Here is a 24,236-nt window from a genome sequence, read left to right as displayed (position 1 = left end):
TATGTCTTTTCCATGTTTTGTTTTGCAATGCTGATTTTCTGCTCCAATTTCGAACTTTAAAATACTGAATCTTTCGTGCATATATATATAGACACAATCTCACAGATTAAATTTACAAACTATACAAAATCCAATTTGAAGGTTCATGCAGATAAAATAGTAACTGAAAAAACATCTTTTCCTAATTTAATTTTAGGTAAACCATGTTTAGCAATTAGCCTAATCTGCATAATTTATTCCTTTCCAACATCACTCGCTAGGCGATAAGTTGGCACTGCTAGCAAATGCTTAGTTCTTGGCATTGCGAGACCAAATTTCTCAGTCATGTCCAATTCATCAGGGGACATGCCCAGAGGAAGCTCCCAATTGAAGCAATGAACCAATTGAGCAAGAACAATCTTAACAGTGGTGAGACCCAAATGAATCCCAGGGCACTTTCTCCGACCTGAACCAAATGGTATGAGTCTGAAGTCTAATCCTCTTATGTCCACATTGCTGTTGGAAAATCTTTCAGGACAAAACTCCTCAACATTTTCTGACCAAACTTTAGAATCTCTCCCCATAGCCCATACATTCACTATCACCCTTGACTTTTTCTTAATGCAGTAACCATCTACAGTAACATCTTCTCTACACTCACGAGGTACCAGCAAAGGTGCAACAGGGTACAACCTTAATGTCTCCTTCACCACCATGTCCAAATAACTCAACTTTTCTACATCAGTTTCCTCCACCTTTCTACTCATCCCCACCACACTTTCCAACTCATCTTGCAGTTTCTTCATCACTCTTTGATGCTTTAAGAGTGCTGACATGACCCACTCAACCGTTGTGGCAGATGTGTCGACTCCTGCAATAATCATAGTCATCACAATAGCCTTGATATGCGTTCTTTCAACCACAGGACCATCTTCATCCTGAGGATCCAAAGGTTGATGCAGAAGTGCAAGGAGTATGTCCACAAAATCCTTTTGACCCTTTTCATCTTTATCAGAATCTTGTTCGTGGTCTTTTATAATCTGCTCCATGACCACGTCAAATGATTTGCTCACTTTCTTTAATCGTTTTACTAGTCCCTGAAAATTAAATCAAATTGTTAGTATGATTTAAATCACAATAAAATCTATAACAAAACATGCAGTAGCATTTCATACCTGAAGATCAAACATGCGTAGCCAGGGCAAATAATCTGCAACATTGAAAGTTCCTGACAAGTTCAGTACTTCACGAACAAGGTTCTTGACATCGAATCTATCGTCTTTACTTCGACCAAAGATCATTTTAAAGGTGAGATTCTCAATGACATCCCCGACAGTATCACTGACATCTATAACCTCATGCGACGATGCTGTCTTCTGCAGACAACTGACAAACTCTGCCAACAGCTCACTTCTCATGGGAGCAAACATGTCAACTTTTGATGCAATCAGAAGTTCTACAGTGCAGAGTTTCTTCATGTTGCGCCAGTAGGGACCATACTCAGAAAAAGCCAAGCCTTTGCCACCATAGGAAATATATTGGGATGAGATGCTTTTAGGCCTGGAAGCAAAACTGAGGTCATGGGTCTTGAGGAATAGTTCAGCTGCTTCAGGTGAAGATATCACAATGGTTGGAACCTGCCCTAGCTTTAAGGACATTATAGGTCCATATTTTGCTGCAAGGGATTGAAGGGTGCGGTGTGGCAATTTCCCTAGCATGTGGAGATGACCAAGAACTGGGAGGGGCTTGGGACCAGGTGGGTGTTTTCCATTATCTTGGCCTTGTTTTGGTTTCAACACAGCAACTGATACAACAAATATGAATACCACAAGGAGTATTGCAGGAACAGCGAGTGTTTCAGGAACCATTTCTGATTTTTCTTGATTAAAAATGGAGAATGTGTGGAGTATTCCTTGTATGATCTTAAGGTAACCAAGGTTTTGCAATGGACACAGTTTCCTGCTACAAAAAATGGGTGACTGCAGAGTAAATTGTGGCTTCTAACGTTAAAATAGAAAAGAAATAAACTTCATGCTTCATGTAATCAACAAATCAGACTTGCTAAACAAAGATAAAGATTATAAAGTAAAAATTAATTTACTATAAATTCATTTATAGTATAATTAATTAAAATATATATATGTTCTGTTATCTCCTCACCAATGAAGTATTTTCTTGAATAGGATGAGAAATAGATTAGAAAAATGAGGTTGAGGAATGAAGGTGATCGACATTCATGTGAAAAAGGAAAAAAAAGAAAGAAAAAGAAAGAAAAAATAAATAAAAGATGGTTGGCCTAAGACCAATAGCATTACAAGTTATTATCTGCATTAACTCAATTGACAAGTCCACGCTCTTGAAGGATAAAAACAAAATGCATTGAGTGCATTGGCTTGAAAAGTTTGCAGGTCAATTCACTAAAATTAATAATAATATTATTATAATTATTATTATTATTTCCAGTAAAATTTAAACATAAGAAAATTCAAAAAAGGCTATATCACTGATATTCAAAATTTAATTTACTTTTATTATATATTGAGCAAGATGAGCCAAATTGAGTTCCTGATTATTGTTGGTCAAAGGTGACATTACTAAAAAAGTAATAAATAATTTTGTATTAAAGAAATACATCGAAAATCATGAAAGAGTGTAATGTTCCGTTTCTTAACAAAAAAAAAAAAGTTTCCAGCTTTGAATACTTGGTTAAATCTGAACCCAAACATGAAAACACCCTCTTTCCATAAATAGTTAAACAAATGACAGACACAGCCAAGATACTGATAGTGATTCAAATCATATCATTTGGGTAGCAACCAGATCCCTTGTTCCAAAAAAGTGACGATTTTATTCCTCCTAAGACAAGAGTAGTTCCAATTTTAACTTATTATTACTATTATTACCCCAGTCTCTAACAGCACTGTTCATCAGAAAAACTGGTTCTGAAACACAGTATAATCAGTGAAAAGTGATTTCAAAAACACAGTTTCTGAAGTTACAACAGTAACAGGATTCAACAAATCCGCAGTAAAATTAAGAATCTTTAGAGCCTCCCAAATTTCATAAACAGATACCTTGAATAAGACAACATGGCGAAACTGTTGAGACAACAATGGTACCCAATGGTTTTGTTGTATTTTAGTTTGGTTTGTCCCATTACCCAAAATAGAGAATAAAATAAGAATAGAATGAGAGAGAAGTACCGTAGTGTGTGTGGATCCAACGAAGAGAAACGGGAACCTGAGCAGCAGAGAGTGCAGAAGAGAGATGAGAAAATGTAAGGAACAGAAACGTTATAAAATGAAACAAGTAAAGCAGAAAAACGTGTTTGTCTGGGTTGATGGCATTGAATAATGCAAGAAGAAGTGGTTGTTTGATGCGTATGAATGTGAAATGGTTTTGGAATTTAGTTTATTTGGTAAGTGGAAAAATTGACTTTGTCGGTCATTGGAAACTTACCAATTGGAAACACCGATGAGAGGTTTTGCCAACTTTTGTGCCTTTTTAAAACATTAGCCAACTCTCCAAATATCTTCCTTGGTGGCTTAGAATCTTCAACTACTTGCTATATCATATTCATTTTATACTCAATTTGCTTTCTTTTTGTCATCACATTCTTCAAGGTAAGCCTACAATTCATACGTAGTATCTCACAAGTTAAATTAAGTTTAATCTACGTATCGACCAAGTTATTACATCATGAAAAGGATGCTCTATTTAAATTATTCGTGGTAAGATGTGATAAGGGGATTTGTGTTAATGACATTCGGTCAAAATGGCTTTGAATGCACGAGCCAACCTGACTTATCACAGGTTTGGGTTGGGTTGGGTTAAAATTTGTTTACAAATTTTAGTACGTGTTTATTTCTTATCTGGCTCATTCGGGTTGAACTGTAGTGAGTTAAGTTGTCTCATCAGCCCATAAATAGAAGATCACACAAGTGTTTTTTTATTAAGTTGAACTTTGTTTTGGGTCATGTTATGTTTTTTTAGCCAACACATAAATAATTTATATTTTTGTGATTTTGGTTTGTATTTGGATTGTATTAATTAGAGTTATAATTTTGTTTTGGATTAAAAAGAATTGTATTTTTTTAATTAAGTGAACCCATCAACCAACCCGTTTAGTCCATCAATAAGTGCAGGTTGGGTTGACTCACTAAATAATCAACCCGTAATGGATCGAGTCACGTCAGACAGATTACCTATTTTGACTATATATATATATATATATATATATATATATATATATATATATATATATATATATATATATATATATTCTAATATAAGAGTGTGTTAGAGATATGATATGATTAGGTTCCAGGTTTAGTTTAAATATTACATTAAATATTTTTATTTATTATTTTTTTTACTATTTTGTATATCTTCGTCATTTTAAATAAAAATAAAATGCTCAAGTGTGTATACGACGCACAATTAAAAGGAGTCTGACTTTCAAATTGACCAGAGTAATGGTAGTCTTGCTAGTATTTTATTAAAGGCAGACTTTTCTACCACCAGCACTAAGGAATTGCAAAGAGTTTGAATTTTTAATTTTAAATTCTGTCCTCTTTAACTTTTGAATTTCTAGTCAATGTTTCTAGATTTAGAAAGAAAAATTGAACTTATACGCAATCTTTTTACATACGTATTTAATTTAGGCTCATGATTTTAAGGGTCTAAATATTCGTGTCTTATGATCTTTAAATATATTAAAGAGTCATTTTTTTAAGTGTATGCCTTTTTTTTTTCTTTCTTTGAATTTTTTAAATGTTAATGTTAGTTCTCTCTCTTATTTTGTTTGTATTCTTGTTCTAAATATATGTTATTTTCTTATAAGCAAACTTTAACGCTTCAATAATATCATGAATTAATTTTGTGGCAAGTAATAAGCTTATGAGGACTATTGTTTTTTTTTATTGCTTTGTTGTTTCTTATTTTTGTTTTTATGTTCTTATTTCATTTTTTTATTGATAATTGTTAGTTTGATTAGTGAAAAAAAAGTTTATCTCACAATTTTTTTTTCTTATGAATCTTTCAAACCAATCTCATACTTTTCAAATAGTGGAAAGTGAAATTCATCCTTACATGCAAACTTTTACATTTATATAATTGTTTTGCATTGAATTTATTTCTACTGTAGTAATTATCTTTCAGCTTTTTTTTTATTATTGATTTTTAAATTATAAAAAGTAAAATCAAATTTTAAGTTTTAATACAAACTCAAATTAAAACATATATATATATATATATATATATATATATATATATATATATTTGTTGACATTCATGAGTGTCATGCGAGTTGCCATATCTGTAGTAATATTGTAAATAACAGTGTGATATGTGTTGAGATACAAACCACTCTTACATTACATTGATATCCAATATAAGTTTCTCACGTCACTCAGTGAGTACTTGTTTATTTTTTATTTTATAAATAATACTAGTGGTAAATAAATTTTTGAACTTTGTATTTAAATCATTATCATCAGAGCTATCAAAATGGGTTTGAACTCTCAGTTCACCACAAATTAGATTGAAATTTTTTTATAAATTTTAATACAGATTAATTTTTAATCTGACTTACCTAAAACCCTATTTATTCGAACTGAATTCATAATGAGTTAGGTTAACTCACCGACCCACGAATAAAAAGTCCCATTAAAATTTTAATTAACAAGAACTAAATTTCATCAAATTTATTTTTGCCTAAGACTAAAATGACAAGAACAAAAAAATTTAACGACTAATTTGGAGGAGAAAGGTTTAAATACTGCGACAAAACAACACTTACATTTTAAAAAATAAATATGAATATTGATAACATTAAATAAAAAATTGAAGGAATCTAATTTATAATGTTAAAATATTTAAGCTTCGTACACCATCATAATTTTATTTTGTCTTCATTCTCAACTCCCAACTCCCAAAATAGTTTTTTTGACTTTTGCACATGATAGGAAATTGTTCCCATGCCTAGACTAGGTGTGCTACATTTTCAGAAATATACTATTAGGTAGTAACTTAAAGAGTAGGGAATTTGATTCTTTTTGAAAAAAACTATACAATATTTATCAATATTTAACACCAAATTGAATCTCTATGGCTGAATCATCAGTAAAATAGATTTTTTTTATTTGTGTGAATCTGGCAAATCACTAAAAAGAATTCAATCAATGAAAACCTCTCTTGAAGATTATGGTTAAGATTTTAAGATAGTAAATGCTATTATATAATGATTTTCATAAAATAAAATACATTATCTAAATAATCTAAAAGCTTAATATTTTGATAAACTTTTTTTATTTTTACGCTCAAAACACTATTATATATATTATTATATTATTAAAATAGTTGTTAAGTGAGTGTAATATTTTTGGGTGAGGTCAAGCTATATTTTTTTCATTAAGAATTGGATAATTATATATTAATCACTAAATATTAACAATTTTCTGTTACAATATAATATGATATATCATTTTGTAAGTGATTTTTAAATATCAAAAATAAAAAATGAAAAATTATTTAAAAAATAATATTTAAAGTTATAAAAAATATTATCAAAATTGAGTAGTCAAAACATTATTTTTTTAATAAATTCTTACATCCCTATTCTATGTATATACCCTATTCGTGTATAAATACACAAAACCTTGTTGAATTTCCATCAAACAAGTAAGAGAATGTTACTTGAAACATTGACCATCCCTGCAACACTCCTTGTACTATTCATTTTGATTCTATCCTTTGCCTTGTTCCATCCAAACCAACACCTTAAAGATGACAGAAAACATCCACCAGGTCCCAAACCCTTGCCGATTATTGGTAACCTTCACATGCTAGGAAAACTCCCACATCGAACGCTTCAAGCCCTTGCCAAAAAACATGGTCCCATAATGTCCATAAAGTTAGGACAGATCCCAGCCATTGTCGTTTCCTCCCCTGAAACTGCAGAACTTTTCCTCAAGACCCATGATGTTGTGTTTGCTAGCAGGCCCAAAATTCAAGCTGCAGAATACCTATCTTATGGCGGCAAGGGCATGGTGTTTACGGAGTATGGACCCTATTGGCGGCACGTGAGAAAGTTGTGCACCACGCAGCTTCTAAGTTCATCAAAGGTTGAGATGCTTGGTCCTTTGAGGAGGGAGGAGTTAGGAGTGTTTGTGAAATCGGTTGAAAAGGTAGCAGCTTCAGGTGATGTTGTGAATTTGAGTGAGCAGATTGGGGAGCTTATGTCAAATATTGTCTGTAAAATGATACTTGGGTGTAGTAAAGATGATAGATTCGACCTAAAAGGGCTTACTCGTCAGGTTCTGCACTTGGTTGGAGTGTTCAACGTAGCAGATTATGTACCTTGGGCAGCCATCTTTGATCTCCAGGTACAACATTCAACTATTATTTTGGTCTAGTAATGAAAACTTAATCCCATATTTATTTTTAACTCATTATTTAATAGAATTACTTGATAAGTTGGGATGGTAATCATGTTTAAATCTAATAAAAGACTTATTAATAATTTGGTCATTAATCAGAGTTTAAACTCTCTTCTCTTTCAGTAATCTTTTTCATCTGTTTACACAATCTTATTGAGATTGTTTCCTTCAGATCCAATCCAAGTACATAGATCTAAAATCTTCACTTTTTCCTTGTAAATAATACTGAACTGCTATAGGTTTAACAAATTTCCAAAATCTATTATAACAGGGGTTGAAAACAAAACTCAAGAAAGCTAGGAATGCATTTGACCAAGTGTTTGAGCAAATAATCAAAGATCATGAATATCCAACTGATAGAGACAAGAAAAGTGTGCAATATTCTGAGGATTTTGTGGACATGCTTCTATCACACATGCACCAAGCCATGGATCAGCAGGAACAGGATCACTTCATTGACAGAACTAACGTGAAGGCTATCATAATTGATATGATAGCAGGAGCATTTGAAACATCAGGTGTGGCACTCGAGTGGGCCATGTCGGAACTCTTAAGGCACCCAAAGGATATGAAGAAACTCCAACAAGAGTTAACCGATGTAGTTGGAATGAACAGGTTTGTGGAAGAGTGTGATTTACCAAAGCTTCATTTTCTGGACATGGTGGTGAAAGAGACTCTGAGGCTATATCCTCCGGGACCCTTGCTAGTGCCTCGTGAGTCCTCACAAGACATTTGTATTGACGGCTATCACATAAAGAAGAAGACAAGAATTTTGATCAATGCATGGGCCATAGGACGAGATCCTAAGGTGTGGTCGGAAAATGCTGAAATGTTTTATCCTGAGAGATTTTCTGACAGTGACATAGACATCAGAGGACATGACTTTCGGCTTTTACCGTTTGGTTCTGGTCGCAGAGGATGTCCTGGGATTCAATTGGGTCTAACCACGTTTGGGTTTGCTTTGGCTCAGTTGGTGCATTGCTTCGATTGGAAGCTTCCAATTGGAATGTCTTGTGATGACTTAGATATGACTGAAGCATTTGGCCTTTCAATACCAAGAAGTAAGCATTTACTAGCTATACCAACTTATCGCCTTTCTAATGAAGCTTAATCAAACGTGTATTTAAGAAACTTTGTTTTATCAGCAGCAGAAGAGACAGCACTAAAAGTTTGGCAGAAAATTAAATGACGAGTTGTTTTAGTGAAATTTTTCGTCTCTAATTTTGAGTTCATTAGAGTAGTCTCTCTTTAGGATCGAATATTTACTATTAGATTAAAAATTATAGTTATTAACTTTTTTATTTAAAAATGTAATACAAACTATTTAGTTAATCTTTTTCATGGACAATTGACCTCACTCGTAATGAGTGTTCTTTGTAGCAGGAATTAATGGTTATGTGGGTGCTTATTTCTCTGTCATATGTATTATTTTCTTAAATAGTTTTTGTAATGTATATGACTATAAATCAAAGTCATGACAATTTATTGAAAAAATTCTTTCTTTCCTTTGTCATATTCCAATATCAAAATAGTTCCGTATCTTGAACGTAGTGGTTTGAGTTGGCAAATCAATAGTTTTTTATTTCGAATATTTTAATTGGAGGCACGATCTTATAGACTCTGCCTTTGAAAATGAGTGCTTATTTAGATCTTGCTTATTAGCGTGGAATTGATATTCATGATGATCTTTGATTAGTGTTTTTATAAACTTTTTATATGTAATTGCTTACAATGTATAAACTAGTATTTTGAGTCGTGTCATGCACGGATTTATTAAAGTAAAAATTCATTTAATATTTATAAAAATATATTTTATTGAGTATAAAAAATAATAAAATGTATGCCATATTTATTTAGACTAATAATAGTAACAATTAAAACAGTGAATGATAAAAAATTATAATAAATTTGTTTATAATATTATAAATTGCTTTTAAATATGATTGTCTGTAATGATTTAATATAATGAAATTTGTTGAGTTTAGAATAAATTGAATAATAAAGTATATGTATGCTTGAAAAATATTGTTTACAATGGTGATTGTGTCTTTGGTATATAATTATGATAATTGAATGACCTTAATTATTATTATTTTAAATTTTTTTCAATAGAAAAGAATAAAATCAACTTAAATGGTTACCAAATACATGATTAACATTTATAATTTAGAATTCTTTCACTTAATGTGTTTAGTTTATTTAAATCACTTAAAATAATAGGAAATAATTTAGATATTTTTGTTTTATTCATATAATAGAAATGATCATGTATGCATACAAGACTATGACTATAAGTGATTTATTTTGACTCATATTTATTGTCATTACAAAAATATAAATATATGAAGAGTTGTTTTATTTAAAACTTAAATGATAATCCTGAATCAAATCAATTTCTACTATACATATTTTATTATATTTTTTACTTTAATGATAATATTAGAAATAATTAACATTGTTCAAATCATTCACTTGCAACTTTGTTTTATTATAAATATCATAGGTGGTTCTTAAAAGTTTTATAGGTACACCTTCTTTGACTTTATCCTAAACATTTAATATCATTCAAAAACTTTGATATCAACTTTTCACCTTGAATTTTGTTATTATCTTATTGGAAGGTGCATTTGAATTTGTATTTTTTCTATGCAATTCAAAACAATTTTTTTATGCAATTTGCAATTTAAGCTTGAAAACTTTGCAATTTTTCAATCATTCAAAATAATTTATTAATCACTTGACTACGTCGTATCTTGATATTCTTTTAGAACAACCAAAGTTAGTTTAAAATCACCCTTCCACATAACAATTTTACCACTAAATAATTATCACTATTATCTTGAATTTTAGCTTTCAGGTTCAATAAAATCTCTTGAAGCATAATTTATTCATATTGGTATTTCATCTCGTATAACCAATTTGATTTTCATCATTATTACAAGTAGATAAAATTAAAATTATAATAATTACTCTAATTTTTATTGTAAAATTATCTATACATTTTGCTTTATTTTTTGTTAAAAAAAATAATTTACATAAAAATAAATTTGTTCATATATTCAAAGTTATTAATCAACATTATAAATGAAATGTTGATATTAGTTTTAATAATGATTAAAAAATTATTTATTTATATTACATTTAAAAACGATGTTTTATTAATGTTTTCCATTTTTTTCTAAATGTTTTTTATAAACTATTTCTTAAAATTTATAATTAAAATTATAAAATATGTGATACAATTTTTTTTACTAAATATTAGTTTTACAGTAAAAAAAACTTCACCCACATATTTTGTGTATTTATTATTAAGGATTTTTTAATAGAAACATATTCCTTTCTTTGTTTAAATATTTTTTTCCAATAAATGTAACTATTTTTGTTTTATATTTTGTAAAGTATTCACTCAGTTTGATTATATTAAAAAAATATATTGATATGATTAAAAGTAAAATGTTCACTTATTATTCAAGTGTATATTCTTTTAAGAAAATTATAATATTATTTACACTACAAGAAAATTTTTATATGGTAACAAATTTTAATGACAAAAATAATTAGTCATTATTAGAGGTGTCAATTTGGCCCTTAGCCTATGGGCCAGTCCTGACCCACTCTTCATAAAGCCCCCTTTTAGGGGGGGCCCAAATGAGGGGGCCAAAAAAAAACCCGACCCCCAAAGCTCCCTCTCTAGTGGGTTAGGGCTAGGGCTAAGATGGGTTAGCCCCCAAATAATACTACATTAAGTCAGAGTCAAAGATTAAGTTGAGCGACCCAAACGGGCCCGATGACCCGGACGGGCTTGACAACTTGAACGAGCCCAATGACCAGGACAGGCCCAATGACAATGACAGACCCGACGACCAAGATGAGTCCGAAGACCAAGACAGGCTTGACAACCCGAACATGCTAAACAACACGGACGGGCCCAAAAACCCAGACGGGCTAGACGACCAAGATGGGCCTGACGACCAGGACGAGCTTGACAACCCGGACATGCCAGACAACACGGACGGGCCCGACGACCCAAACGGGCCCGAAAACCTAGACGGGCCAGACGAGCCAGCTGAGCCCTACGACCTAGACGAGCCCAACGATCTAAACGGGACGACGACCCGAACGGACCCAATGATCCAGACAGGCCCAATGACTCGAACGGGCCGACGACTCATATGGACCCGACGATCAAAACGGGTCTGACGACCCAAACGGGCCCAACGAGCCAAACGGGCACGACAATCCGAACAGGCCCGACGACCCAGACGTGCCAGACGACCCGAACGAGCCCGACGACCAGAACGGGCTCGACGACCCTGACGGGCCCAACAACCTAGACAGGCCCGACGACCCGAACGGGCCCAACGAGCCAAATGGGCCCAATAATCCGAACGGGCCCAACGACCCGAACAAGCCAGACAACCCAGATGGGCCCGACGACCCGAACGTGCCAGACGACCCGAAAGTGCCCGACGACCTGAACGGGCCCGACGACCCGAACAAGCCCGACGACCTTAACGGGCTCGACGACTCCAACACGCTCGACAACTCGGATGGGCCTGACGACCTGTTCGGGTTGTCGGGCCCGTTCGAGTTGTTGGACATCTCTGGATCATCGGGCCTGTCTAGGTCGTTGAGCCCGTTTGGGTCGTCGGTCCCGTCCGGGTCGTCGGGTCCGTCCGGCTCATCGGGCCCGTTCGGTTCATTGGGCTCGTCTGGCTCATCCAGGTCGTCGGGCCTGTCCTGGTTGTCGGGTCCGTCTGGGTCGTCGGCCCTGTACGTGTCTTCGGGCCCGTTCGGGTCGTAGGGCCTGTCTGGATCGTAGGGCCCGTCTGGGTCGTAGGGCCTGTTTGGGTCGTCAGGTCCATACAGGTTGTCGGGCCCGTTGGGGTCTTTGGGTCTGTCTGGATCATTGGGCTCGTTCGGATCGTCGGGCCCATCTGTGTCGTCGGGCCTGTTCATATCGTTTGTCCCGTCCGGGTTGTTGAGCCTGTCCGGGTTGTCGGGCTCGTCTAGGTCGTATGGCCCGTCTTAGTCGTTAGGTCTATCCGACTTGTTGGGCCCATCTGGCTCGTCGGGCCCGTCTGGGTTGTTGGGCATGTCTGTGTCGTCGGTCCCATCTGGGTCGTCAGGCCTGTCTGGGTTGTAAGACCAGTCCGGGTCGTCGGGTCCATACGGGTCATCAGGCCCGTTCGGGTCATCAGGCTTGTTTGGGTCATAGGGCCTGTTAGGTTCGTCGGGCCTGTTCGGGTCATTGGGCTCGTCCAGGTCATCGAGCCCGTCCGGTCTTCGGGCCCTTCCATGTCGTTGGACCCATCCGTGTTGTCAGGTTTGTCCTGTATTCGGGCCCGTCTGGGTCGTCGGGCCCGTTTGGGTCATCGGGCCCGTTCGAGTCGTCGTTCTTGTCGAGGTCGTCGGGCAGGTCCGAGTCGTTAGACCTATTCGGGTCGTCGTGCTTGTCCGATTCGTTGGGCCTGTCCCACAGATAGTAATATATTTTAAAAAATAATATATTTTTCATGTGGAAGATGAAAGCCCATGGGTTGGCCCTGGCCCACAGGGCTTTTGTAGGGTTTTTGGCCCTGTGGGCTTCTTTGTTGGGGGCTTTTTTTTAATGTGGGCTTTTTTGGCCCTAGCCCACATGGGTCAGGGCCAAACCCTGTGGGCTGGGCCAAATTGACACCTCTAGTCATTATAGTGATCAAATTTGTAAAACCTTTTTATTTTAGAAGATCCGCTTTAGTAAAAAGAAGAAAAAAAAAGTCAGCTTTCATTAATAACCACGCTCCTTCTTCATTCTCCATTCTCTGATTTTCTCAACTCTCAATCAACTCATTTTTCCTTCTTCTCTCAATCTTCATCCTTTTTTTGAATTAGAGGTTAGATTTGGGTTTGTGGTGGAGTTCTCTTCGAATCCACCTGAACAGTTTCTCCATTACGTAAGTTGATAATTTGACCTTCATCTTCTTTTTTGTTTTGGGATGTTGATGTCTGCCTTGACCATGATCAGAGTCCTAATTCTTCCCTGTGTTCTTGGGTTTTGGTTCCTTAGATTCAATAGGAGTTTTACAGCTAAAAAATTGTTTTAGGGGTTTTTCTTTGTTTCAATCTTGATCTACATTTAAAGTGAGGGACGTTATTTCTTTTATGGAAGTAAATTTTGTCTTGCATGTTCTAATTTAATAGATTGAATTGCTTGAATTGTTGTGTTGAATTGATGAATGCATGTGAAATTTTAGTGGTTTGTGGTTTTGGTTTTGGATGTTGAGAGCACATGAAAATATGCTATTTTAGTTTATGAAACTATACATGAATGATGCGATATTTTGAAACTTGACTTGACATGTTTTGCATGAGATGAGTTATTAAGAGATCACATGTGAAACATGTGAGAATTTCATGGAGAAATTCCTTTGGTAGTAATATAGTGTAGATATGGAGTCAAGTAGGTTACATCCTGACACTATAATGATTATTCAGACTCACATAAAGTAGAAGAATTCATGTGGTGAGAGTAACATGAAGTCCTAGTCTAAGATAGTCTAATGTCACATAAGCAAATATAATGTCATTGGGTCACGATGACTAAATTCATTCATTAATAAAGTTTGTGATGAAAATGATTCAAATTTTGAGACATGAACGAAACTCAATTTCATGTGAAACCTAAGGAATTAAAAACATATTTAACTTTATTATTTTTAACTAATATAAATTTTTTTAGCTCACTATAAATTCCTAAACGATTCCTTAATAGACTAATAGATAAAAACAATGCCATCAATACAAAATACAAGTATTGCTATTTCAAAAACAAAAACATTTAGACTTAAACCATTGAATTAAAATCAGAAAACATTTGATCACTTAAATCCAAATTTTAAATGATTATTCAAATTATTTTATCATATTATAAAATGTAGTACATGTTTCAAATTGGAATTGAAATCAACGATAAATATATCCATATGACATTGCTTTCCATTAGTGTCATTTCTTAACCTAAATAACTAGTCGATAAACTGGTTTAATTAACAAATGCTTCTTTCTTGGAGTGGTGAGTCCAAATATCTCTTCCATGTCTAACTCATCACAAGACATGTCCAATGGAAGCACCCAATCAAAACAGTGAACCAATTCAGCCAAAACAAGACTAACCATGGTTAAACCCAAATGAATCCCGGGACACCCTCTTCGACCTGACTCAAATGGTAAAATTCGAAAATCCATTCCACGAACGTCTATGTTGCTATTCTCAAACCTTGTAGGATAAAAATTCTCGGCCTTTTCCCAAACTTTAGGATCTCGTCCTATAGCCCAAACATTTGTTATAACCCTTGTTTTTTTCTTTATGAAATAACCATCAACAGTAACATCTTCTCTACACTCGTGAGGTGCTAGCAAAGGTCCAACTAGGTGTAACCTTAGTGTTTCCTTCACCACCATGTTCAAATAAGATAACTTTTCCAAGTCATTTTCTTCCACGTGTCTGTTCATTCCAACCACACGTTGTAGCTCTTGTTGAAGTCTCTTCATCTCACATGGGTGTCTCAAAAGTTGTGACATAGCCCATTCTATTGTTGTGGAAGAGGTGTCAAATGTTGCAGTGATCATGTATAATATGATAGTTTTCACATTTGTTCTATTAATAAAGTCATCATATTGGTGCATGAGTGACAACAAAATGTCCACAAAGTCCATATTATAATTTTTATCTTCATTATATGGATTACTTTCGTGTTCTTGAATTATTTGCTCCACCAATTCGTCAAATGACTTTGCTGCTTTCTTTAATCTTCTTGTTATTCCCTACACAATAGTTGCATATAAGGGATAAATAAACCTTTACGTAAATGTTTCTAATAAAATATTATAGTATAGTTAAATAATTATGTATATAATTGTAAAGTTGAGTATAAAAATGTGAATTATTTATGATTTATACCAATGTTTAATAGTTTTAATGATTATATTATCTCAAAATTGGATTGTCAAATGGTCAGTGAAACATAAAAAGATAATTTCTCAAATGTGTCGTGTGTAAATACATATAATTTTATATCCAATAAATTTTTACATTCACTTTATATCTATTTTTTTATTTCTTTTTACAAATACAAAAATTATTTTTTTAATAATCATACAATCGTAAAAGTGAATTGTAAATTGGTTGGTAGTTGGTGGTTGTGAAAAGTCATAGTTCTATGAATATATATATATATATATATATATATATATATATATATATATATATATATATATTTTATTGCACCACTTCATGTGTTATGAAAATTGATGTAATGAGTGCATATGTTAACAAGTTATAGCTGCAATGTATCTATAATTGAATTTGATACCTGAGGATCAAACAACCCTACCCAGGGCATGTAATCTGCAAGATTGAAAGCTCCAGCCAAGTTCATCACCTCGTGAGTCAGCAATTTGAAGTCAAATCTATCATCTTTGGCACGTTCCAACACTATTTTGAACACTATGTTCTCCATCAGTTCCCCCAGCAAATTACTCAGATCCACAACTTCACCTGATTCTGCACAATTTTTCAGTGACTTCACCAACATTCTCAACTCCTCTCTCCTCAGAGGAGCAAACATCTCAACCTTTGAGGCACTCAGAAGCTGCACAGTGCACACTTTCCTGGCGTTGCGCCAGTATGCACTGTACTCAGAAAAGGCCAAACCTTTGCTGCCATAAGAAAGAATTTCGGAGACTTTGGGTTTTGGGTCTGCTGGCAAAAACAGTGTCATGGGTTTTGAGGAACAGTTCTGCAGTTTGTGGGGAAGAAACCACTATGGCTGGGACCTGCCCTAGCTTTAAGGACATTATGGGACCATATTTTGTGGCAAGAGATTGAAGGCTTCGATGTGGGAGTTTTCCCAGCATGTGAAAGGTTACCAATAATTGGCAAGGATTTAGGACCTGGTGAAGTTCTCCCATGATGTTTGTTTTGGAACACAAAAACAATGAATGAGAGTGTGATGAAAAGGATAGTTAGTGCTTGAAGCAACATATCTGAGTACTTTAGTTGCTTGATGAGAAATATCATATAAGTGTAGGGTATTTATAGACCACAGTGTTATTTGATGTGAAAATAAAAAAGAAATATACATACTTCAATAGATTTTGAAATGTATTGGAAATTATAAAATTCATTTTGTGAGTTTTATTTTTCTTTATAATAATAAGACTTGTTGTAGTTTTGCAGAATTTTAATAAATTATAACAAGTAATCAAATTGAATTATAAAGGGTGTTTAAAAAATAAATTGCTTTAATTCTCAACACAAAAAAGTAATAATAATAACGACAGGTATTTTAGATGCGCAGAATATTTGTTTTTATATAAATAAAGTATAATAATAATAAAAAATTACCGTAAAATATTATGATTAAAATTCTAGATAAATTGATACCTTTAAATATAAGTTATATATTAATTTTGTTAACAAATAATTTAAATTATATTAGAATGTGTTCTCTCCTTTTATTCTGATGTAACATAAAATCATATCAGACTGTTTAATCATAGATAAAAATGCGGATACACGTACCCGTTGGATTTAGAACGAGGATGTGAATAGATTTTTTCAACGAGGATGGATATAGGATGACGAAATCCGTCCCGTTCTGCTCCGTTACCATCCCTATTATCTAATCAGGGAATAACCAATCAACATAAAACCATATCAATACCTCCATCTGCAAAAAAATGAAATACAGAGAGACCCAGGTAGCAGAAATGTTGGAGATTAGTATCATACAGCCCAACAATAGCCCATATTCAAGCCTAATTATTTTGGCAAAGAAAAAAGATCGCAGTTGGCAGTTTTTTGTGGATGACTGAGCCATTTTACCAGATAAATTTACTATTCTGGTGATAGAGGAGTTGTTGAATGAATTAAATGGGGTTTTTGTATTTTTCTAAGATAAATTTAAGGATTCGTATCATCAAATCAAGATGCATGAATTAGATATATTGAAGACCGCTTTCAAAAACATATGAAGGTCAATAAGAATCTTTGGTAATGCCTATTGCTTTAACCAATGCACCAACTACTTTTAAGGGCACCATGACCACCTCTATCTTAAAAGTCTTTCCTTAGAAGGCATGTCCTTGTTTTCTTTGAATATATATCGGTATATAGCATAATATTAATTTGAGGCATGTGTTAATAAAATTAGCAAAGCAGTCTTTCTTTGTTAACCAAAAAAGGTGTGCTTTTGGAAAAACAAGGATTTCTTATTTGGGGAATTTGATGGACACCCACAAGATTAAAGCTATTTTGCAGTGGCTCTTACCACGGATTATGAAAGCCTCGGGAGAGTTTTTAGGACTTACTAGTGCTTACATCTGCTCCAACTTTACTCATGCTAGATTTTTCACATAAATTCTCCATAGAATGTGATGCATCGGGAAAGGGAATAGGGTTTTGTTGATGCAGTAAAAGACGTGTAGCATATTTTAACAATGACTTCGTAGATTTTACGCTTGCTAAACTAGCCTATGAGAAAGAATCGATGACTTTTATTGAATATAGTGAAACCTAGGTTTAGGATTAATCTTGCTGTTGTCTAAAATACACGTAGGATGAATATATTTTTAAAAAAGAGTAATAAAAGTATATATGGCAGCCAAACAAACATAAGGTAAATAAAAAATATCACTAAAAATAATATCTACCAATATCAAACAAACATAAATAAGGTAAATAAAAAATATCATTAAAAACAATATCTACCGATATCAAACATTTATGTTTCCCTAATTAACTATAGATGCTATGTTTCCCTAATTAACTATAGATGCTATATTTCTCTAATTAACATAAAACATAGTATATCTAATAGCTTTGATACTAGCTATCCAACATGGGAAGCCACATTTGTTAGGTCAGAAATTTACTTTATTTACAAGCGAAAGAACTTGTAGATGTTTCTTGGAGCAGAGAAAAACCACTCCAGACCAGCAAAATTGGCTGCCAAAGCTGATAGGGTATATGAATTTGGATTATTAAAATTTCTACAATTTTGGTTAAAACTAGATCTTTCTTAACCTTTCAGCAATCTCTCTGCAATGTCTGGCGAAAAGGATGCCAAAGCTGATAGGGTATATGAATTTGAGATAGTGTACAAGGTGGGTGCTTCCAATATAATTGAGGATGCTTTGTCTCGGTGGCATGTGGATAAAGAAATGTGAGCTATTAAGACCCTTTTGGCCAGACATTGCAAAGATCCCTGAAGGGTTAAGAAAGATCTAGTTTTAACCAAAATTGTGGAAATTTTAATAATCCAAATTCATAACCATGCTATGATAGTCTATAGCAGAGCAGGTTCTCCATGGGTTCCTAAATTCCTCCATGAATTTCATACATTTCCCACGGGAAACATTTGGGTATTTTTAAAGAACCTATACAAGAATGGCAACATTGATTTCTTGATTGGCATGAAGGGAACAATAACAGAGTATGTAGTGACCTATCATGTGTGCCAAAGAAGTAAATACCAGGATCACGACAGCCATTACCCATTCCTACAGCCACTAGGAGGAAATTAGTATATATTTTGATGTGTTGTTGATGTGTTGTTGGTAGTAGACAGACTGAGTAAAAATCAATATTTTATTTGCTTAGGCATCCCTATACTTCAAGGTCCATTGTAAGTGTCAGATCCTACTTTTATGACTTTATTTTGGTAGAAAATTTTCAGACTACAGGGAACTGTACTGAGCATGAGCACAACTTCCCACCCAATGTTAGATGGACAAACTGAAGTTCTTAACAGACTGTTGGAAACCTATGTCGGGTGTTTTTGTTCTGAACAGCTGAAGTCTTAAGCAGATTTTCCTTTACATAGTCGCCTGGTTTCACTAAGAGGAGGTTAGGAATTTTGATTTTGTGTAAACTGGGAATTCCGATGTAGAAAAGGAGATTTCAGGGTAAACTTGTTTACCTTGTTTGTTTATAATGCTTGATACTTAGAGAAATAAAAAAGTAATTCAGTGATCTGTTTTTTGGGGAAGAGAGAGTATTCGATTTTCAAGTTGCAGTTTGACAATGTTGAGAACGAGTCCTAACAGAACATTCCTTGTGGAGATATGTTTTTGACATCAAATATTTTCAGCTAAAAATGTTTCTACTGAAAATAGTGTGCATTTCCAGCTACATATTTAGGGCTCGGCAAAATGTACTAAACTGCACTGAACCATTACAAACTGCACTGTACTACAAAACAGTTCGTTTGAACTGCACTGAACTGAAAAACAGTTCAAACAAACTGAACTGAACTATTTTTTTTTTCTGACAAACTGAACTGAACTGCACTGAACTATTTGTTTTTCTTCTGACAAACTGAACTGAACTGAACTGCATTGAACTGCAGTGCACTGTAATATGAACTGAACTGTTTTACAAACTGCATTATTCTTGAATTGAACTGCACTATTTTTGAACTTAACTACAATATTTTTAAATCATTTTTGAACCGAATTGCTTTGATTTTGAACTAAAATATATTATTTTTGAATCAAATTGCACTAATTTTGAACCAAACGCACTATTTTTGGGCCGAATTGTAATATTTTTGAATCAAATTGTACTAATTTGCTTAAATTGCACTGAATTGAAAAACAATTCAAATGAAATGAACTGAATTATTTTTTTTCTAACAAACTGAATTGCACTGAACTACTCTATATTATTAGGGCTGGGCAAAATGTACTAAACTGCACTGAACCATTACAAACTGCACTGTACTACAAAACAGTTCGTTTGAACTGCACTGAACTGAAAAACAGTTCAAACAAACTGAACTGAACTATTTTTTTTTCTGACAAACTGAACTGAACTGCACTGAACTATTTGTTTTTCTTCTGACAAACTGAACTGAACTGAACTGCACTGAACTGCAGTGCACTGTAATATGAACTGAACTGTTTTACAAACTGCATTATTCTTGAATTGAACTGCACTATTTTTGAACTTAACTACAATATTTTTAAATCATTTTTGAACCGAATTGCTTTGATTTTGAACTAAAATATATTATTTTTGAATCAAATTGCACTAATTTTGAACCAAACGCACTATTTTTGGGCCGAATTGTAATATTTTTGAATCAAATTGTACTAATTTGCTTAAATTGCACTGAATTGAAAAACAATTCAAATGAAATGAACTGAATTATTTTTTTTCTAACAAACTGAATTGCACTGAACTACTCTATATTATAATATGAACTGCATTATATTATAATATGAACCGAACTAAACCGTTATAAACTTAATTGTTTTATGAATTCTATTATTAATTTTACATTCATTTATAAAAGTGAAATTGATATATATATTTTGAAATAAGAACGAAACATAATTTTAATTAATAGTTTAGTACTAAAAATATATTTATCAAAAAAAACATTCTTATTTATTATCTTCTTTTTTCTTAAATAAAAATGTTTTTGAATGTGAAGAAAAGAAGTCGTTTGAGAAATAAGAGAAAATGTTAAACTAAATATTGTCTTAAAATTAATCAAACACCTTGATTCAAATAAAAGAATTGCTAGATATAAGAGGTCTGTACTTTTATGGATTATTTTAGGACATTCATTTCAATTAGTTTTTCACTATTTTGTTAAATTTTTGAAATAATATTTGTTTTTTTTTTTGCATAATTAAACAAATTTTATCTTGTGGTTTATTCTAGCTAAAAATTATTCATTTTAATCCTTACAAATATTACTTTAACAAATTAATTTAAAATAATATTTTTTATGTTAAGTATAAAATTCTCAACATCCAATTAAATAAGTAAAATTATTTAGTTTGTCTCCTAGAACAAATATAATTAAATAAGTAATTTTCAACATCCAATTTAGTGAATAAATATTTATCTTAAGGCGTAAAAAAGATAAATTATAGTAGAATGGAACTACTATAGTACACATATTACAGAACCACACACTAGATAACTTGTCAAAGTTCATTTGTTTAGTTATTCACATCGATGCAAGATAAATGTGTTTTGTGACAATAGCGCAAGTTGGACTGTTTCTATTTTAATAAAAGAGCAGTTTCAGGTATCCACAGTTAACTGAATTTAATCTCTAGAGGTTCAATTTTTTTAAGCTGAACTGTATAATAATTCAGTTCAGATTTTATTATAGTTGGTTCAATTATTATAGTTTAATTTGGTACAGTTAATCCATAGTTTAGTACAATGCAATTAATTTTGCCCAGCCCTAGTTATTTGTTTTTCATATTAAAAAGCTATTACATCTTTGTGTTATTGTTTGAGCTTTGTATTGTTCTTGTTGTAGCTTAAACAAATGGAATGCAGAGCTAATAATGCTGAGAGAGAAGCAGAGCTGCTAAAAGAACAACTGAAACATCTTAAGGGTCAACTTGATGAGGTTTGGGTGTCTAATTTGTTGATTGTTGACTTCCATTGTTTCTTTAAGAATGTCCAGTGAACAAAGGTATCCTCTGGAAAATGAAATTTTGATTTGGTGTTAAGCCTTTTACGCTCACGTGGACATTTTTCTGGTAGATTAATGTATTGTACATGCTTCATTTCATTGCCTTACTTTCATTTCCATTAGGATTACTGACATCTGATCGCATTATATCATGATTCCTGTTTCCAGTGTTTGCACCAGAAGATTGAACTAGAAAAAAAAGTATCTAGTTTAATGTTTCAAGAAGTTGCTTCTACAGAGAGTAATGTTTTAGTCAAGCATTCGCAACAGGAGCTTCGGAACTATGTAAGTTTGCTTTCTTTTTTAGCTTGTATCTTGATGCTCTGCTTATAGGGATTATAGTAATGCGAGAATGCATACATTGATGGCTTGATGTGTCACTCTGGACTCATTTTCGTAGTTATCATCTGGCACAATCGTAAAAAGTTTTTGGCAGTCTTGGCCCTTGATTTGAGTGTTTCTTTTAATTTTGCTGTGATGTTTATGGTCTGGTGCCTCCTAAACAATGTATTTAATTTCCATTTACAATTTTTTGTCCCTTTTGGTGTGTGTTTGGATTGCAGTTAGAAAAATTAAGTTTGGTTGAATGAAATGAAAATCTCATATTCAACGGAAAAGTTTTATGGTTTTGCTTTGAAAACAATCCATGTTTGAAGCTCAATGAAACAGAACAAAAATTTTGCCAAACATCATTTGTGACTTTTAATGAGAAGTAAACTTGGGTTTGAGTTCCCAAACTGAAAATCAAACACACACTTAAGTTATACGGTTTAGTGACTGTAGTTTAAACTGACACCCCATATTCAGAAATACCAAATATATATATATATATATATATATATATATATATATATATATATATATATATATATATATATATATATATATATATATATATATATATATGTAACTTTTTTACTTCATTTCAACAAATATTCTCTTTTCTTTTCAACTTGTGCTATTATGTAATATTCCTCTTTAGCCATCCCTTTGCTGGTGTTTTACTCAGTTTATCTCTCTTTTACAGCAAGCCTATTCTGGCCAATTCATTATTGTGGAACACAACTTTTAAAAGATTGAGTTCATATTGATGTATGTGTGACATGAATTATTTTTTCTGCTTTTCAAGGATGCAATACTTTGATTGTCAATGTCACTGTATATTGTTCTCTTGCATTGTTGTATCAGAAAACAGAATTGCACCCTTCAATTTTTTGTTTAATTCTTGAAAATTGTAATTTCAAATTATAATACCATAATATATTTTGTGCCTTTCCTGCCCTCTAGGAAATTACCAGTTGAGTTAGCACTGAATCTGTTTGCTACCGTAATCTGATAACGTATTTCAATTGAAATTTTAGGAATCCGAAGTTAGGGAAGCGTGAAAACTTAGATCAAGTCATGAGAACATTGACCTTTTAAAGGAGAAATTAATAGAGGAAAAGAGTCACCGGGAAAGGGCAGAATCAGAGGCTATCCAAGTTACAAGATATCCAGTTAAACATGAAAAAGTTGGAGGATCAAATATCATCATGGAGAATGATGATTACAGACATACCTGGTGTGACATGTTTTGAGGACTTGCCTGTTAAATTTGCAGCTTTACAGAAGTACGTCAGTAGCTACAAATCTGTTAGCATGGTTATACTAATAGATTTGAGCTTTTAGAGGAATTGTCAAGTTTAATAATTCTGGAATACTCTTTTAGAGCTTTTATCTGGGTTGAGATTGGATTGCTTCTATTTAATCTCTTTGTTATGAGCACCTCGAGGCCATAAATCTTTTTAGATGATGTCCTATTAGCCCATTCCCTATGACACTACGTTTTCATTTTTTGGACATTTGATTCGCACTACTTTTCTGAAAAGTGGTGGTTTGTGAAGCCTTGTGTATTCATCCATATTCATGATAATATCTATTTCTGTTATGTGGCATATTTCTGTATGCAAATTACTCAAAGTACTGGATATTTCTATGCTGCTTTATGTGCAAGTATGCGCCTATTGTCTTTGATCTTGATATCTTGTATCATATGCAGAGAAGTCATTCATAGTACACAGAAGGAGGGCGAGATAACTGCTCGCATGAAACAAATGGAGGTGGCTCTAGATGCTATTGAAATTGGTAAAAAAAATGCTGAAGCTGAGGCTGCGTTGGCTAAAGAGAAAGCAGAAGTATTGATATCAGAAATTAAACGAATTGAATTAATGGTCAGTGTTTGATTAGGATGTTTTCATGACACTGATAATGCTGAACATTTTACTTGTTCTTTACATACTTTATATTATGCATTTCTTTCATTGCCATTTTTTTAAATTCTTGGGTTTCTTAT

General features: G+C 33.3%; 4 protein-coding genes across 6 annotated transcripts; 2 read left to right on the top strand and 2 right to left on the bottom strand.

The window, feature by feature from the left end:
* Positions 1-47: 47 nt before the first annotated feature.
* LOC114182014 (cytochrome P450 CYP736A12-like) lies at positions 48-3,558 on the bottom strand. Of its 3 annotated transcripts, none has more exons than XM_085672727.1 (4): positions 3,439-3,558; positions 3,183-3,219; positions 1,155-1,941; positions 48-1,076 (listed from the first exon to the last, which is right to left on the bottom strand). In XM_085672727.1, the coding sequence occupies exons 3-4, from the start codon at positions 1,845-1,847 to the stop codon at positions 234-236; spliced, it is 1,536 nt and encodes a 511-aa protein (XP_085528853.1). In that variant the 5' UTR covers positions 1,848-1,941; positions 3,183-3,219; positions 3,439-3,558; the 3' UTR covers positions 48-233. The 3 variants fall into 3 exon arrangements, with proteins under 3 accessions (XP_085528853.1, XP_085528854.1, XP_027924554.2); XM_085672728.1 differs by having other exon boundaries at positions 1,155-1,938; positions 3,439-3,457; XM_028068753.2 differs by lacking the exon at positions 3,439-3,558 and having other exon boundaries at positions 3,183-3,399.
* A 3,087-nt stretch (positions 3,559-6,645) lies between these two features.
* On the top strand, positions 6,646-8,625 carry LOC114181105 (cytochrome P450 CYP736A12-like). The gene is made up of 2 exons (XM_028067450.2): positions 6,646-7,364; positions 7,690-8,625. Exons 1-2 carry the CDS (start codon positions 6,669-6,671, stop codon positions 8,527-8,529), a joined length of 1,536 nt encoding a protein of 511 aa, XP_027923251.1. The 5' UTR covers positions 6,646-6,668; the 3' UTR covers positions 8,530-8,625.
* Positions 8,626-14,332: 5,707 nt separating this feature from the next.
* On the bottom strand, positions 14,333-16,033 carry LOC114182256 (cytochrome P450 CYP736A12-like). Its single transcript, XM_028069083.2, has 2 exons — positions 15,773-16,033; positions 14,333-15,224 (listed from the first exon to the last, which is right to left on the bottom strand). Exons 1-2 carry the CDS (start codon positions 16,025-16,027, stop codon positions 14,418-14,420), a joined length of 1,062 nt encoding a protein of 353 aa, XP_027924884.2. The 5' UTR covers positions 16,028-16,033; the 3' UTR covers positions 14,333-14,417.
* Positions 16,034-23,165: 7,132 nt separating this feature from the next.
* LOC114182258 (mitotic spindle checkpoint protein MAD1-like) lies at positions 23,166-24,177 on the top strand. Its single transcript, XM_028069086.2, has 2 exons — positions 23,166-23,514; positions 23,943-24,177. The coding sequence occupies exons 1-2, from the start codon at positions 23,408-23,410 to the stop codon at positions 24,124-24,126; spliced, it is 291 nt and encodes a 96-aa protein (XP_027924887.1). The 5' UTR covers positions 23,166-23,407; the 3' UTR covers positions 24,127-24,177.
* The last annotated feature ends 59 nt before the right edge of the window (positions 24,178-24,236 follow it).

This window comes from Vigna unguiculata, chromosome 4, assembly GCF_037176805.1.
Source record: "Vigna unguiculata cultivar grain cowpea cultivar isolate G323 ecotype 2 chromosome 4, ASM3717680v1, whole genome shotgun sequence".
Lineage (NCBI taxonomy): Eukaryota > Viridiplantae > Streptophyta > Magnoliopsida > Fabales > Fabaceae > Vigna > Vigna unguiculata.
The sequence above is the reverse complement of the archived record's forward strand: the minus strand, read 5'-3'. Positions and strand labels throughout refer to the sequence as shown.